At 33.2% G+C, this 16,636-nt stretch overlaps 1 protein-coding gene and 1 long non-coding RNA gene across 3 annotated transcripts in view; one reads left to right on the plus strand and one right to left on the minus strand.

Moving 5' to 3' along the window:
* The window catches only part of LOC110109471 (ATP-dependent Clp protease proteolytic subunit-related protein 3, chloroplastic), a 28,782-nt gene extending 20,157 nt beyond the window's left edge, over window positions 1-8,625 (plus strand). The window contains exons 4-10 of one of the 2 annotated variants that reach the window (XM_020840547.2): window positions 681-740; window positions 2,960-3,056; window positions 3,289-3,362; window positions 7,123-7,176; window positions 7,263-7,346; window positions 7,870-8,003; window positions 8,241-8,625. In XM_020840547.2, the coding sequence (XP_020696206.1) occupies window positions 681-740; window positions 2,960-3,056; window positions 3,289-3,362; window positions 7,123-7,176; window positions 7,263-7,346; window positions 7,870-7,965 (465 nt within the window). In that variant the 3' untranslated portion in view covers window positions 7,966-8,003; window positions 8,241-8,625. The remainder of the gene's footprint in view (window positions 1-680; window positions 741-2,959; window positions 3,057-3,288; window positions 3,363-7,122; window positions 7,177-7,262; window positions 7,347-7,869; window positions 8,004-8,240) is intronic. The other variant, XM_020840548.2, reaches the window with a different exon arrangement.
* Window positions 8,626-15,177: 6,552 nt separating this feature from the next.
* On the minus strand, window positions 15,178-15,656 carry LOC114581311. Its single transcript, XR_003703198.1, has 2 exons — window positions 15,616-15,656; window positions 15,178-15,512 (listed from the first exon to the last, which is right to left on the minus strand). It is a non-coding gene; the product is annotated as an uncharacterized LOC114581311 (long non-coding RNA).
* Window positions 15,657-16,636: the final 980 nt, after the last annotated feature.

Raw genomic sequence — 16,636 nt, forward strand, 5'->3', positions numbered from 1 at the left:
TTTGACCAAGTCAGAGTTTGACTTGGTCAAACCAGTCAAAATAGGTCAATGGGGGAAGAGATCAAGCCATGATATGGATCCGATTTGATTTCAAATGGATTTGGGCTCTTAATGGGCCTAATGGGTCAAAATTGACCCATTAGGACTTGGGTTGACCAAGTCAAAGGTTGACTTGGTCAACTCAGTCCATCATGCCCAAGTCTGGGCAAAATCGAGGTCAACAATTGTTAGCTCTCTCAAGCATCTTTTTCTCAAGAGATTTTAAAATTTTTTTTATAAGCCAACGAATTGTTCTTTTCCACAAATCCATGGTAGTAGTATTCCCTCTTATTTTTACCTTTTAAAAACGAATCCAGATTCATAGCTTCCATGCCAAGTGTCCTTTATTCCGGGTTTGTCATTCAAGATTGTCTTAGGTTGTGCAAAATTATTTTGAAGATGATTCTGGCGTTGAGATGAAGCACTGTAGCTCCACTAGATTTGTTATTACAATATATAAGAAGTCCAGTTCTTTTTACATGCCAAATTATGTGTGCTTTTGGAGTATCTAGTCTTTGCTTTTATAGCTGTTGTTTATTATTATTATCAATATGTCTCAGTTTGATGTTGATTTCTGCGGTACAACTACTACGGTCATGCATATAAAAGCACTACATCTCATGTATATTTGTCTTCTGCAGGTCGGAATGGAGACTGAAGGTTTTGCTATTTATGATGCTATGATGCAGCTGAAAAATGAGGTTAACCATTTTTCTTTCCTTTTCACCCTTTGCATCCTTCAATCTTGCGTTGATTTCTAACTTTGTTGAGCTTCCACTTCTTTTGCTTGAACAAGTTTTCCTTGCATTTTTTCTTTTTGCTTGAAATCATTTTTAATTGGCCTGGCTAATCTTTGATCATGTGAAACTATTGTTTGACCTTCAAACTGATCCAGGAGGACCATTTCAACTCGAGAGTAGATCAGAGTTAAAATATAAGCTTTTTTTGTTGCCAGATTTGGGCTACGTGACATAAATTTGAAGTTTCGTGAGGTGGTTTTCAGATGTAGGAAAAATAAAAGCGTTTCTTAATGTTTCAGTGGAGGCATTGGACAATTTTCCATTTATCGAATTATTGAGACTATCTGCCCTATGGAGTTGTTTGACAATTTCTACTCTAGGAACTTAACTGGGAAGTCACCTTTGATGATATACAGAAACAACACAGCATCTGCTGATGCAGAACAATATGCGAAAAGGAAACTTGCACAAAATAGTTTAAGAACAATTTCAGATTTTTATTATTCGTGATTAAAACAACAAAGTAAAACTCAAAGATGGTCAATTCCGTTTAGGCTAAGCTACGCAAGAGACTAAGCACAATCAAAACACTTAGGAAAATTAAAACATTGCATGCGGAGTAGTTTCCAACTTAACCAAGACATAACAATGAGATCTAAGAGCAAAGAAGTAACAAACCTACGCTTGCTAGTGGATGGCGACTAGTAGACACAATCTCTTGCTTGAACAAACTCTCAACAAAGTAATTAGAATTTGAAAGTAAGTGAGTCAAAGAAGAAGATCACCTTCTTGGAGAGACGTCGTGATTCACCACGTGCCTTTCGTTAGTCCTCTTCAACAATTGCTACAGGAGGAAGAAATTTCTAGGGATCCGTCAATGATTGGAATCACGCCGACGACGGAGATTTGAGAAGATCCACTATGCCTTGACCGTCGGATGCGAAGTAGGAATCAAACACCGGAGAGACCATGCGTCATTATCATGTAAAGAGAGAAAGACCTAGAGAGGGAGAGGGAGAGAGAGAGGAAGAGGCTAGGGTTAGGAGAAAACTAAATGGGATGAAGAAAATATGTTATAATCTCCATACCAAAATTATTCTCAGATTTTGAGTAGAAGTGGAGGGAAAATTCTGAAATTTGAATTTCAAAGACATGCAATTAGGAGCTTTAATGAGGCATTAAAGAGGGGGGGCATCAAGAGGGGGGCCGGCGGCATGGTGAAGGGGGGAGGAGGTTTGGGGAGAGGGTAATGGGTTTCCTAATTAGCTCCAACAAATTAATGAAGAAAAATTTCAAATCTGTTTCAATTTAAATTTGAAATTGAAACCTCATTGAAACTTTCCTAATTTGGCACTGGACAAATTTGGAAACTTTCACTCATCAAAATTTTCAAATTTCAAATTTGAAAATACATGAGGTGGCGGCAAAGGAGCCGGCAATTAACGGGAGTGGATTGGTGAATGAAGTGGAGGCCGGCGGTTAATGGGATGGTCGGCGGGATGAATGGGAGGGGTGGTTTTGGGGTGATTGAGCTTGGATGGTGAAGTTAGGAGGTGGTGATTGGTGGTGGGGGATGACCGGCGGTGGACGTTGGGTAGAGGGGAAATAAGGGAGGAGGATAGACCAAGAGCCACCGGTGTTGGGTACGATGGGTGGCCTCTCCTAGGCTCCACCTAGCTCTTAAACTCTCTCAAGCTCTCACAAAAAGCTTCAAGAAGAAATGTGCAGGAAAATTTCTTAACATCATTCATTAGCTTCAAAAGTACAAGAGGAAGGCCTTAAATAGCCTATTACAATGACATAAAGTAAAAGGACTCAAATACCCTCAAGGGGCTACATGACTCAATCCCTTAAGCAAGGGTAAAAAGGAAAAAATGCTGAAATAAAATACATCAAAAGAAAATAACAATACTAAAATCAAAAGTACATCAGGTAAATCGTGGCCGTAGATCTACGGCCACGTCGACGGTAGACTTTCCAACTGATGTCCCCATCATCTGCACTTTCTTTCCTTAGATGCTATTTTTTATTTCTTTGTTATTATACTCAATTATAATTGTATATGCATATATGTTTAAATATAATATTTATTGTTCTTATCTTTGGATTGTAATCTCGGTAGAATTTTTTTATTTTATTTTTTTTCATTTAATTTCTTCCAATGATTTTTAATAGTGCAGATTCAAACTGTAGCTGTTGGAGCTGCAATAGGTCAGGCCTGCCTGCTTCTTTCTGCTGGAAAGAAAGGTAGACGGTTTATGATGCCTCATGCCAAAGGTATGCACCAAATTATTATTATTTTTTTCAGTCTTAGGCTTCGTTTGGGACGGCTTTCTTACTGCTTCATAAAGCAGCTTTTTAATATAAAAATTAAAATTTTTGTACTAGATAGCTGCTTTAAGAAGCAGTAAAAAAAATCGTCCCAAACGAAACCTTAGTTCCTGTTTCAGACGAAACAGACTTTGAATCACTGCATTGTGCTGCACGTTGAAATTGCTTCTTTTGTTAGCCATGATTCAACAACCTCGTGTCCCATCATCTGGACAGATGCCAGCAAGCGATGTTCTTATCCGTGCTAAAGAGGTTGGATTTTTTTTCTCTAATGCATCCATATATGTTACATTAAAGCACTTAAATGTTGCTGCATGCATAATCTGTCTTGCAATCTTATATTTTCTTTTGTGTTGGGAAACTACTTGAAGAATAATATAATTACAATCATAATTGACTTTCAGTTTTTATTTAGAGGGTGACTCTAGATTATATTGGTGAGATTGCCTAAATTTTAACCTATTGATGCAGTACAAATCAGGCCAAATTAGCTTGCAACCAATTAGTTATAGACTAATTATAAAGAATTAAACTAGGCTACAACATGGCTGACGCAAACCAATTTTTTGTCTAGGCCCATTTCTAATTATGGCTTAATTTGTCATATTCTTTAAATTTGACTTTTTCTTAGGTTTGTTGGTTTCTCTTTGATAATATTATATTAATTATTGATTGATAGATTGAATGAATGGATTTATTTGTGATCAATTGAGTGCTCTCTAGATCAAAGTTATGTTTGTGGATTGCTTCAAGTTGTGTGCGTGAAGTTGACCGGGCGAGGTAATTAACCATATGGGTTTGCTTTTGGGAAACCTCAAATTAGATTATAAAGTTATCGCAAAATAATGAAAATTTCTCTAGGTAGTATATTATTTGATATCCAAGCTACCTCTTAGAAATTTGATAAAAAAACATTCATGGAAAAGCAAGCGCAATTTTCGGAGCTCATACCACCGTAGCACAAATATCTTATAGAGCTATAATGCTTGGTGTGGTGCACAATATTTGAAAAATAGTATAAAATATTAAAAATCATGAATAATTTATTAAAACTTCAACAATATAATAGAATGATTTCCTAATGCAAAAGACTATTAATGTCATATAAATAAAATATAATTGTATTAATATATTAGATACAAGCATCAAGGTTTTGTGCAAATTTTTATAGGCATCATATAAATTCACAATTGTATTATAGGAGTTCATGCCACTATATACTTCATATAAAGGCTAATGAGTTGCGGGACATTATGCATGAGAGTTGAGCATATTAAAGGGAATATTATCATTATATTATTTGTAATCTCTAACCATACTGTCTTTTTCATAAAAGTAATTCCAATAGATTAATAAAAAAAGGAAAAAAAAAATAGCGTTTCATATGCACTATAGCGTGCAAACAAAATATATAACACGTGACATTTTACTTGCTATGCTTTACCATGCAAATAGCACATGATATACACTATGCTATGTTATGGGCTATAGGTCACATTATGTTACTTTATTGGCAGGTATGTTTCATTTCACCTATCAAAGATTGAATTTGTGTGGCAGTAGATTCCGTTAAAAGAGAAAATCCAATTGATAGTCAGTAGCTGCTTTAGGGTCGATTTTACTATCATTGTTAGACACCTTAACTTTAACTTTTCTTTTTGTGTCATCATTGACATAAAGATTTTGACGTGTATGATGTCCATAAGCATTATTGTTAAACCTCTAAATTATTTAGCTCAACTATTTTCTTGTCTCCTACCAAAATTAATATTTAAATGAATGGGTTCATCATTTAGAATCTCTTTAGGTTCGCTTGAATTTGATTTGTTTCCAAAGTTTCATTTCATGCTTTAATTATGTTAATTTCTTTACATAATTGATTTGGTTTATTCAGTAATTCAGGCAATTGATTTTGAAAAGTTACTAAAATTTATTCATTTTACGATCTATTAAGTTGCTCTGAATATCAACCCTAAGTTTAAGGTGCGTGTTGACACAACTTTAAAGCTGTGATACAAATTTGATGTAGAGTGATTTATGGTTAGGATTTTTAATGCAATTAGCATGATTTGCAGTATGAATACATTTAAAAACACCGAAGATCCACCTGTCACAAGTCCCTAGCTAATTCAACAATTTGTTTTCCTTAAGTCTTAATTAATAATACTCAAATTAAAACTCATAGAATAATGAAATGATCAAAACAATTCATAAAATGCAACAAAAATTTTAAAACATAAAAAATTAGTGAGCAATTGTTATTCCTATGTGTTAATTTTTTGATTGAAATTAAGAGCACTAAACAAGTCAATATCAAATTATTTAAATGAAATAGAACAAGGAACGAAAAAAAAAAAAATCAAAGAGAAACTAAGCCTAATGCTGGTATAAGGAGATGATTTCATCGTAATTTTTATGTCTAAAAAAATTTATTTATAGACTCCTATTGTTGACGAAGGATAAGCTCAAATCAAGTTTGAATTTAAGCCCCAAAAGATAAGACCAATTCTCCCTTAATTTCTAAATCCGAGACTCTTATCCCAAGCAGCCCAACAACACCCGTTACACACGTCAGGCGACTGCAATAATAAAATGCTGCAACATATCTCACGTCTTGGTGAAGCAACAGAAAAGAAATTACCTCATTCAAACATAAATTGCAACAAACTTTGCTGAGATTTCCGCTATGCAGCAACAGAAACTGAATTGCAATTCAAAACAGCGTCCGAACCTACAAAAATCTTGAATCTAGAAAAATGGAGAAAGAGGTTGGATTACCCTCAGACAAGATCCACAATCCAAATTTTATCGGCCCAAAGGAGGACCCAACTATTGCACCAATGCCCAAATACATTTGACATCCATAGTGGAGCCATAAGCCCTCTTCTAACACCTTTTTAGGACAAGTCGCTACAAATAAAACAACAATATACCTTTATCTATTAAGCGGGGTCGGCCATATGAATCCTTTTTCTCCATTGTGTTTAATTAAAAGTCAAATTCTCATTTAAATCTAATATAAAAAAGTCATTTTTAAATTGTAATACTTTCAAACCAAATCTTTTTTAAGTCTACTTCTACCTTTCTTAATATAGGCCGGATCTAATACACCTACTCTCCTAATAGGGTCATCAGAAGGCCGACATTTTATGTGACCAAATCATCTAAGACAACTCTCTTATCTTTTCTGCCACTGGAGCTGCTCCAACCTTTTCACATATATACTAGTTTCATATTTTACCTAAGTTAAAAGCCACTCATTCACCTGAGCACTTAACTAACTTAATTTTATGCTTCTCTTTTAATGGCCAGCATTTGCACCATATAGCATTGTAGATCTCATAACCTTACACAATTTTCCCAAGTTTTTGGGGTACTTTTATATCACACAACAAGCTTGATGCTTTCCTTCACTTTAGTCATCCAACCTAAATTCTACAAACAATATCCCCAAATTGAACAATAGACTAGAGATGTCTTAAATGTGTGATATAAATTGAATCAAAATTGAAACTATGCCAAATCATATATACTAAATATTGATGTTTTCCCCAACGAGATTTGGAATTAATCAAAAATTAGGAAAAAAATACATTGCATTGCTAACATGTTCCTAAACACAAATTCAAATACTAATAAATCAGCTTAAATTAATGTTTAATATTTATTTCCAATAGGAATAAATACAGATTTCTTAGAATTTGCCTGTTCAGCATATCTTAAACAACATTTATAGCGTTTCTCTCTACTGATGCTTTCCCTAACGTGAATAGAAATCGTGTCAAAACTCGTGAGCAATGGTCGAAACTCATTAATTTGAATAACGTCTACTTCTTCCTGCTAAACAGCAGTGAATAGTGGAGGATCCTCTCAGTCATTGTCAGCTCTTCACATTTGTTCAATAACGTATCTATGAAGCTCTTCACATTTGTTCAATAACGTATCTATGAAGCCTCTTGATCCTGCATCAAATCACTTTCTTCTGGGTTAAATTTGATTTTGCTTTTCACAGGTTATCACCAACAGAGATACACTAGTCAAATTACTGTCAAAACACACCGGGAATGTATGTGCCGTTGAATCTGACTTATTTCTATTCAACAGAAAAGCGTTGAATGTCCTTTAAAATTGTGTATACCTTTTCTTCTCCAGCCAGTGGAAAAAGTATCCAAGGTGATGCAGAGGCCATTTTATATGGATGCCATCAAGGCTCAAGAGTTCGGTGTCATAGACAAGGTATGATATTCTTCTCATTATTTTAAAAGATCAAAATGATTTTTAAACTATTTGTATGCCATTTTAGTCTCAATTATTTAATATATTCAATTTAATCTCTTGATTCTTCAAATTTGATTCGAAATAGTTTTTTATTGGATTATTTTGGATCAGTTTTGAGGAGTCGAGAGAATTTTAAATTACGGTTTCGTTTGGGATGGCTTTCTTACTTCCTAAAGCAGCTTTTTTAGTTCAAAATTTACAAATTTTGTACTAAAAAGCTGTTTCATGAAGTAGTAACAAAGCCATCCCAAACGAAGCCTAAATTTGGGGAGTCAATGAGCTAAATTGGATGCATTAGTTAGGCCAAAAACAAAAACGGCTTACCATAGTCTTGGGGCTCTTTTGAGCCTTTTATTTTTTCAGATGAGCTATTAGATAAGTTCCAGTTTCTCTATTACTCATCTCAAGGATTTGAGAATTGCAGCAGTATTGGTATTAGCTGTACATTACAAAGGTGTTTTATGTATTGCTTGTGGTTTAGATTCTATGGCGTGGTCAAGAGAAGGTAATGAATGAGGCTGCCTCTCCTGAGGACTGGGATCGCCGAGCAGGAATCAAGGTCGTTGATGGGATGTGAAGGCCAAGCAAAGACATTACTGCTCAAAGAAAGTTCAGGTTTTCAGTACACTCCCATCTTTCTTTCTGAGAGATTATTCTGTACGGACACCATACACAGCTTACCGTCCAGAGGCGAATCAGATGCAGCCACGTCATTCAGTACGAAGTTGTAACGAGCTCGGTACCGAGTAGGAGATGACGTGGCGCATTTTCATTAGGCTCTGGACTGTGTTCGGCGTCCACATAGAATAATTCTTCCATCTTTCTTCTTACATGTTTTCTTTCTTATTTTAGGCTATTCGGAATTTAAGTATTTCAATGAAGTAGTTATGCAGTTACTCCGGGATTAATGATAAAGTAGAAACTAAAGCGGCTTCAGGAGATTTAACTGACCTGGATGCTTCTGTCTAGGTCCAAAGCTACCATCCTCTTTGCAGATTTCAAAGCTTGTACAGAACCAAAGGGAAATTGCAGAAAGCTACTACACTTACATTGTAAGAAAATCCCAACCAAAAAGGCTTTCTTAGACGCTTAAATCTCAAATACTCCATTAATCAAGCCTGGCTATTGCTTCAAATTGGCTGCTTTAGTAAGACTACTTTAGTTACACTGTTACAGGTCATTTATTGGTCATGTGCTTATTTCTCTTGGTTCTTAGCTGATCTGAACTTCCAATGTTGATCTAATTCTTATGTGGTTTCTAAAAATTTTATTTTTATTTTAAATATTTAAAGAAAATGAATGTATAGCATCTTTGAAGGAAACATATTGAGAAAACTTCAAAATAAGATTTTTTAAAATGCTTAATCTATTTAGGATTTGTTTTGGATTTTTGTAGTGTTTTGTGAAGGTGGTTCTAAAGTTATTATGAAAAAAGTAACTTTCATGATAATTGTTGGAAATAATAATTTTCTAGCATAAAATTTTCTTAAAAGTTTTGATAAATTAGCAGCTAACAAAAAATTATGGTTGCGGTCTAAAAAGTAAGACTTTGTTTGGGTCGGTTTTCTTATTGCTTCTTAAAGTAGTTTCTTAGTATAAAATTTTTAATTTTTTATTAGGAAACTGCTTTAAGAAGTAATAAGAAAGCTATCATAAACGAAGCCTAAATCAGTAAGAAAGTTGTCTAAGTAGGCCCTTAATATAATCTATATATATTTATATTTTTATCTTTATCTTTAGCTTATAGAAACAAAGAACTTTTTATGTGAAGATAACATTTATTATATAATTCTTTTAAATTTACCATATTATTAACATCATGTAATAGTTTATTAATTGATTTTTTAAAGTTTAAATAGGATCCGTCAAAAATGAATTGAGCAAATCTTGTGCTAACATTAACTCTATTTGAAGCTGAATCATTATCAATATTATAAGATTTAAAAAAAATAAATGGGTGGCTTATATATATATATATATATTTAATTCAACTATATATTATATGGGGTTATTTTCTTTTACATGAACAAGACCTATTGAGGAATGGTTGTAAAAAAAAAAAATAAACAAGAGCTTGATTTGAAGTGCTCATGTCAAAATTTTGATATTTTTATGCTGCCGATAGATAAAATTAAAATTTTTGTACTAAAAATTTGCTTCAAGAATTTATAAAAAACCGTCCCAAATGATACCTAAATAATTAGAAAATTTAGATGAGCTCAGGCTGAATAGAACTAAATTGGGTTCATATTAGATCAAATTTGAATTGAGCTCAGTCTAAATTGAATTGATCAAGCTTGAGATAAAATTGAGCTTCAATAAAAATTAGTGAGCCACAATTAGCTTTATTCAAATCAAATTGAAAAAAATCTACAATTAGAGTTCGCTTGGCTCGAGATCAAATTGAATAATTTTTAGTTGATTTTGTATGAAGGTTGATTTCGCTCGAAATTGAATTATTAATAGACATAAAAAAAAGTTTCTTAATTTAAAATTAGTACGTATCACACAAGTTTTATCTTTTTATCCATGCATTGTATTGGCTATTTTCTAAATAAATGGGTAGAACTATTCATCCTCATACATTTTGTTATTTATCTCAAAAAAATTTTAATGATTCACATTTTTCATCATTTAAAAAATAGTGAATGATTAAGATTTCGGATGGGACAACTTTTTTATTATTTTTTAAAATAATTTTTTAGTATAAAAATGTTTATATTAAAAAATTATAAAAAAAAACCGTCCCAAACGAAGCCTAAGATTCAAATTAAAAGATTTAAAGAAAGAAATGAATATAAGGAAATGAAACAAAAGCCGCTCCAAACAAAACCATATAAGGCTTCGTTTGGGATGACTTTCTTACTGCTTTATAAAACAGCTTTCTAGTACAAAATTAAAATTTTTATACTAGAAAGTTGTTTTAAGTAGCAGAAAAAAAATCGTCTCAAACGAAGCCTAAGAGTGATCTGGCCAAATTCTCCTGATCCACAAAGCAACACCAAGGTTGTGGCAATCAGCAAGTGGGGCTGTAAATTAGGTTTCGTTTGGAACGGCTTTTGTTTGAGACAGTAAATTTTTTTTACTAAAAAATTATTTTAAGTAATAAAAAAATAATCCCAAATGAAACCTTAGAAACATCATAAACAACCAAGACATTAAAAGTTTACTGACAAAAGATCGATCTAAGAGGCATTTACCACTTTAAGCCCTAGTGTTAACGCTACTGAACCAAGGCCAGAGGAGTACAACATAAAAATGAAAGTGATGATCAATATAAAAATCGTCACGGCCAAAAGATTCATTCACTCAAGCTTTAGATAACAAAACCTCATAGCTAATAAGCCAAGGGATTCATCCACTCAAGCCTTACAGAACCAAAGATAAGGTCATCAAAAATGAAACACAAAAGATAATGACACCAAACCTTAAACATTGTGTTAGAAAGGTCCATTAGACCGATCCAGCCGGTCCATATGGGACCGACTCAAGCGAAACAGGTGGAAGAGTTCAGCCTCTTCCCGTACGTGCCGTTTAAGCTGCCTGGTCCAACAGAGCTTCTTGGGAAGGATTTTTGAAGGAGTTAGGATGGAAATTTGAATGTACGGACTATTCAGGGAATTCTTTTTGGATTATATGCATTAAATAATTTGTTTTCCTAAGGTTAGCACAAATGGAATTTGGCTGAAATTTGAGTTATCTTAGACCCAGGTTTCCTTTGGGCTCTAGCGGCGTCTAAAGAATCGGGAGAGATCGATTCTCCTCTCAAATTGAGAATCACTTGTATTTTGTTTGTTTTTCTTCTGTTAGTTCATTTTTCTCAATAAAGTGGGCTATTTTTCTTTGATTTTTCCTCTATTTGTTAAGTATTCTCATTGATTTTGTCAAGATCGTTAAGTTTCACTTGAGATCTTCAAGTGCTTCCTATCACATTGTTGAGAGGTAGCCATAAGAACACAATTAGTCTAGAAAGCATAATTAAGAGAACAGAGAAACACTGTTATATTTCAATAGAACTCCTAAATTCACAAAAAAATCAGTCGCCTCATCACTCACTATTCTATAAATGTGAATAAATTTGAAGTCAAACTTTATGTGAATGCTTAAAATTTTGCATTTGGTGCTACAGCTTTTCAACTTCAAGGACCTCATTATAAATAAAATGTGTGATAAAGAAGGCATTCACTTCAATAAAAAATGTTAGTAAGATCAGCAGTCAGCACCTATAGCAAAGTTCAAAACGATGAAGTCACCAAGTTCAGCATTAATAGAATTAAAGTTCCCTAAATGTTTGTATCAGGGGAAAAAAATAGGGTTCTTAGAATGATAAAGAAGAATGCCACCATAGGCAACATCTTCAGAAGGATCTTTGGAGCATCAATTGGTATTTCTACTAATAATAACTATAATATCTAGTTTAGTAGCCACATTACTCATTTGTTTCAGATTGATGACAAGAAAATACTATATATCATGTTATAGACCTAAGAGATAAATTTGTCCAAGATGGAATGAATCATATTAGCATAATTTTAAGACAATAAGTTATTGAAAATGGTACACAAGCTAAAAGACCAATAATCATGCTGAGATTGTTTAATCTTCTTAGGGTCCAAAATTGAAGCAGGGGACGACGACAACGAAAACAGCAACAACATCAAGTTTTTGTCCCACTACGTGGGGTCGGCTACATGAATCATTTTTTCTCCATTGTGTCCTATTAAAAGTCAAAATTTCGTTTAAAGCTAATAAAGAAAGATCATTTCTAATATTTTCTAACCAAACCTTTTTAGGTCCATCTCTACCTTTCTTAACATAAATCAAATCTAACACCTCTATTTTCCTAACTGGGTCATTGGAAGGCCAATGTTTTATGTGACCAAACCATCTAAAGCAACTCTCTCTAATCTTATCTTCCACAGGCGCTACTCCAACTTTTTCACGTATATGCACATTTCGTATCCTATCTCTAAGGTTAAAGCCACTCATCCACCTGAGCCTCCTCATCTCTGCAACACTTAACTTAGCATTATACTTGTCTTTTAATGGGCAACATTCGGCACAATAAAGCATTGCAAGTCTCACAATCATTTTATAGAATTTTCCCTTAAGTTTGAGGGGGACTTTTCTATCACACAACAAACCCGATGCATTCCTCCACTTCAACCATCCAATTTGAATTCTACTGATAATATCCCCAACTATTTCACAATCACTTTGAACAATAGATCTAAGATATCTAAAATATGTACTTTTATTAATGACTTGATCATCCAAAGTCACAATCCCCTCACTAGGTCTATTACCACTAAAATTACACTCCATATATTCATTTTTAAATATACTCACGCGAAAATCTTTAAACTCTAAGGTTGACCTCCATAATTCAAGTTTACCTTCAACCCACTCTCTAGTCTTATCAACAAGAAAAATATAATCAACAAAAAGCATACACCAAGGTACATCCTCTTGCAAATGTCAAGTGAGACATATATGACTAAAGCAAAAAGATATGGGCTTAAGGCTGATCCTTGATGTAATCCAACCGAAATAGGAAAATACTTAGTCAAACAACCTAGTGTTTGAACACAAGTAATAACTCATGCATACGCGTTGAATATAAGCGTTATTAACTCCTTTATTTTTAAGAACTCTCCATAGCACTTCTCTTGAAACTTTATCATATGCTTTATCTAAATCAACAAATATCATATGTAGATCATCCTTATTCTCTCTATATTTCTCCATCAAATCTCTCAATAAATGTATGGCTTCCATAGTAAACCTACCCGACATGAATCCAAATTGATTTTGAGAAACATTAGTATCACGCAGAACCTACTCTCCATAACTCGCTCCCATAGTTTTAAAGTATGACGCATTAACTTAATTCTTCTATAATTCGCCCAATCATGTGCATCACCTTTATTCTTAAAAATAGGAATTAACACACTCATTCTCCACTCATCTGCCATCTTTTTGTCTTCAAAACATTATTAAAAAGTTTAGTGAGTCAAGAAATTCCTTCATCTCCTAAGCATTTCCACACCTCTATTGGAATATCATAAGTTCCAACAAATTCTCTGCACTTCATTTTCTTTAAAGCCTCTCTAGCTTCAGTATTACTAATACGCCGATAAAAACATAAATTTTTATTTTCATTTAGGGTGCTAAGGTCACTAAAGTCAATCATATTTTCACATTCTTCATTTAAAAAATTAGCAAATATCTCATCTACCTTTGTTGAATATCATCTTCTACGAAAAGTACTTAATATATTTTACTTGAACTAAATCCTTACTACTCATATTTCTTTGTTTGGCTAACTTATACATATATATTTCTCCATGTTTAGTACCTAATCTATTATATAAATTATTAAAAGTTAAAATCTTTGCATCGCATATTACTTTCTTAAATTTCTTACGTACATCTTTATATATTTCTTAATTATCAGAATTTTTACAACTAAACTAATTTTTATAATATATCTTCTTATTTTTTTATCTTTTCTTGCACATTTGGATTCCACCCCAAACTATTTTTACTATTATAAGCTTTTCTCTTTGAAACTCTAAGCACATCTTTTATAATATTCTTAATATCACTAACCACTTTTTCTCATATAACGTTAGCGTCCTCATGCACAAACAAAGTCTTAAAATCTAAAATCTTACTCTGAAAAATATTTTTATTAATATTTTTTAAATGCCCCCATCTAATCCTAGAATATCATTTTAATTTAGTTTTTATTTTCTGCCCTTTTATCTTAAAGTTCAAAACTAATAATCGATGTTGGGTTCATAAATTTTCTTGGAATAACTTTACAATATTTGCAATCTAAACAATCTAATTTTTTTATAAGAAAATAATCAATCTTAGTTTTACTATATCCATTTTTAAAAGTGATGAGATACTTATCTCTTTTCTTAAATAAGATATTAATAACTAAAAAATCATAAGCTAAAGAAAAATATAATATGATCTTAAAAAATTATAAGCAATGGAGGACAAATAGTTGAAATAATTTGTACCTAAACTAGAGATCACTTGTTGAATCTTTTCTTCTAAGGAAATTATCGAAAGCATAACATGATCATCATGATAAATGATGGAAGTACCAGTCTTCAAAAAGACATTAAAGTGAAACTATCATTAGGTAAAAGCTTTTGAAAATTATTCATAGCATATTTTGTAATAAGAGATTCATCATTATTTTCCTGCCTATTATTATTTTTTATCTTATAAATTTAGTTAATGTATGTTTTTCTACTAATCCATTGTGGTGATATTTTATTTCTAGCGGCAAGGACAGTGGGGTGAAATGTAATTGAATAAAGCCTTCTAGTTGGGTATGGATTGGAGATGATAGTATGGAAGGTGGACCTTTGGAAAACCAACTTTTTGTGGGGATGCGTAAGCTTAGCCAAGTGAAGAAAGAGGCTTATCCATTGCGTGGGGATGGTGAGGATGGGTTAATGATGCCAAAGAGTGATGGGAGAAGATTACTATAGTGGTTGAAGACCTATGGAAGACAAGGGGAGATCGAAATTGAAAGGCGTCTGAGAGGTAATCTTTAAAGGCGAATTATTTTTGGGAGTGGGGAGGATGGATATGGATCGATTTTGGCTAGTGAGGACCTTGTCTGAGAGGGGTGAAGGGATTTTAGCGGTTGGTGATATGTGAAGTGAAGTGGGAAATGCTGCAGAAGTGATACAGAGCTGAGGCTTGCTTGACTGAAAGAACAATCGTAAACACAGACTTAAAGTAGCAGTGCTTAAATCCCTTAGGAAGGAACAATGACTGAACCCTTTATATAAAAATTTTGCCTCTATGACTAGAAATTTTCACATAATACGTAATTGGAAAACATTCAAATGCATTGTAAACTTATATAACAACTACAACAACTAATTTAAGAGAAAACAGGCATCAAGTACAACTTTGCCTCTTTATCTGATATCTCCTTCAACATTTGAAGATATGGCTACTTGGATAGTCATCAATTTTTTCGCCAGTTGAAAAAGATTGGTCGGTTGAAGTGGAGGAATGCATCGGGCTTGTTGTGCGATAGAAAAGTCCCCCTCAAACTTAAGGGAAAATTCTATAAGATGGTGATAAGACCTGCAATGCTTTATGGTGTCAAATGTTGGCCATTAAAAAAGAAGCATAATACTGAGTTAAGTGTTGTAGAGATGAGGATGCTTAGGTGGATGAGTGGCTTTACCCTTAAAGATAGGACACAAAACGTGAAAAGGTTGGAGTAGCTCTAGTGGAAGATAAGATTAGAGAGAGTCGCCTTAGATGATTTGGTCACATTAAATGGAGGCCTTCTGATGACCCGGTTAGGAAAGTTGAGGTATTAGATTTGACTAATGTTAAGAAAGGTTGAGGTAGACCTAAAAAGAATTGGTTAGAAAATATTAGAAATGATCTTTCTTTATTTGATTTAAATGAGAATTTGACTTTTAACATGGCACAATGACGAAAAAGGATTCATGTAGCCGACCCCACATAGTGGGACAAAGGCTTGATGTTGTTGTTGTTGTGTCTTTGTTGTTGAAAAAGATTGGTATGAGTCATGGTGATACACTAATAAAACACCTAATAAAAAAAATTATTTGAAAAGAAAATGACACTTTACCTGGAAGTTAAATGCCATGACATGGTGAGTCAGCAATGGCTATGTTAGTAAATTATCTACAAACTTAAGACAGCTGAAGATGTGTTTAGGAAAGATCAAGGATATCTGTAGAAGAACTTGCTGCTGTTTAGGAAATATCAAGGAAACATGTAAAAGAATCAGGATACGAGAAAGGCAAACCTTAAGTGCAAAAATATGGCAATATCACTATTGAGTTAAAGCTATTAAAAAAAGCAGTCGGTTTTAGCAAAATTTGAAAACAGCGACACAATTCTTCTATTATTCTACACGAGTTTCATAGCAATGCCAAGCTCAAGTGGTTCATTAAGCTGTACAATATACCAAATACACAGAGAGAATGATATGCAATACATAGAAGTACCACAGATAAAATGCCTTAAAAGGCTACATGATTCATAGAAATAACTTCTGTTGACCAAAACCAACAAGAATTACATAAATGAACAGAAGGAAAGGATAATTAAAAAGGCTACAAATCAGATAATAGAACTGAAACAACATTGAAATTGTGTTTAAACCATAAACACAGAAAGTTAATAGCATAATTTGAAAAGACAGATATTCCAGAAATCAATACTGCAGA

This window comes from Dendrobium catenatum, unplaced genomic scaffold (genome assembly GCF_001605985.2).
Source record: "Dendrobium catenatum unplaced genomic scaffold, ASM160598v2 fragScaff_scaffold_1644, whole genome shotgun sequence".
NCBI lineage: Eukaryota > Viridiplantae > Streptophyta > Magnoliopsida > Asparagales > Orchidaceae > Dendrobium > Dendrobium catenatum.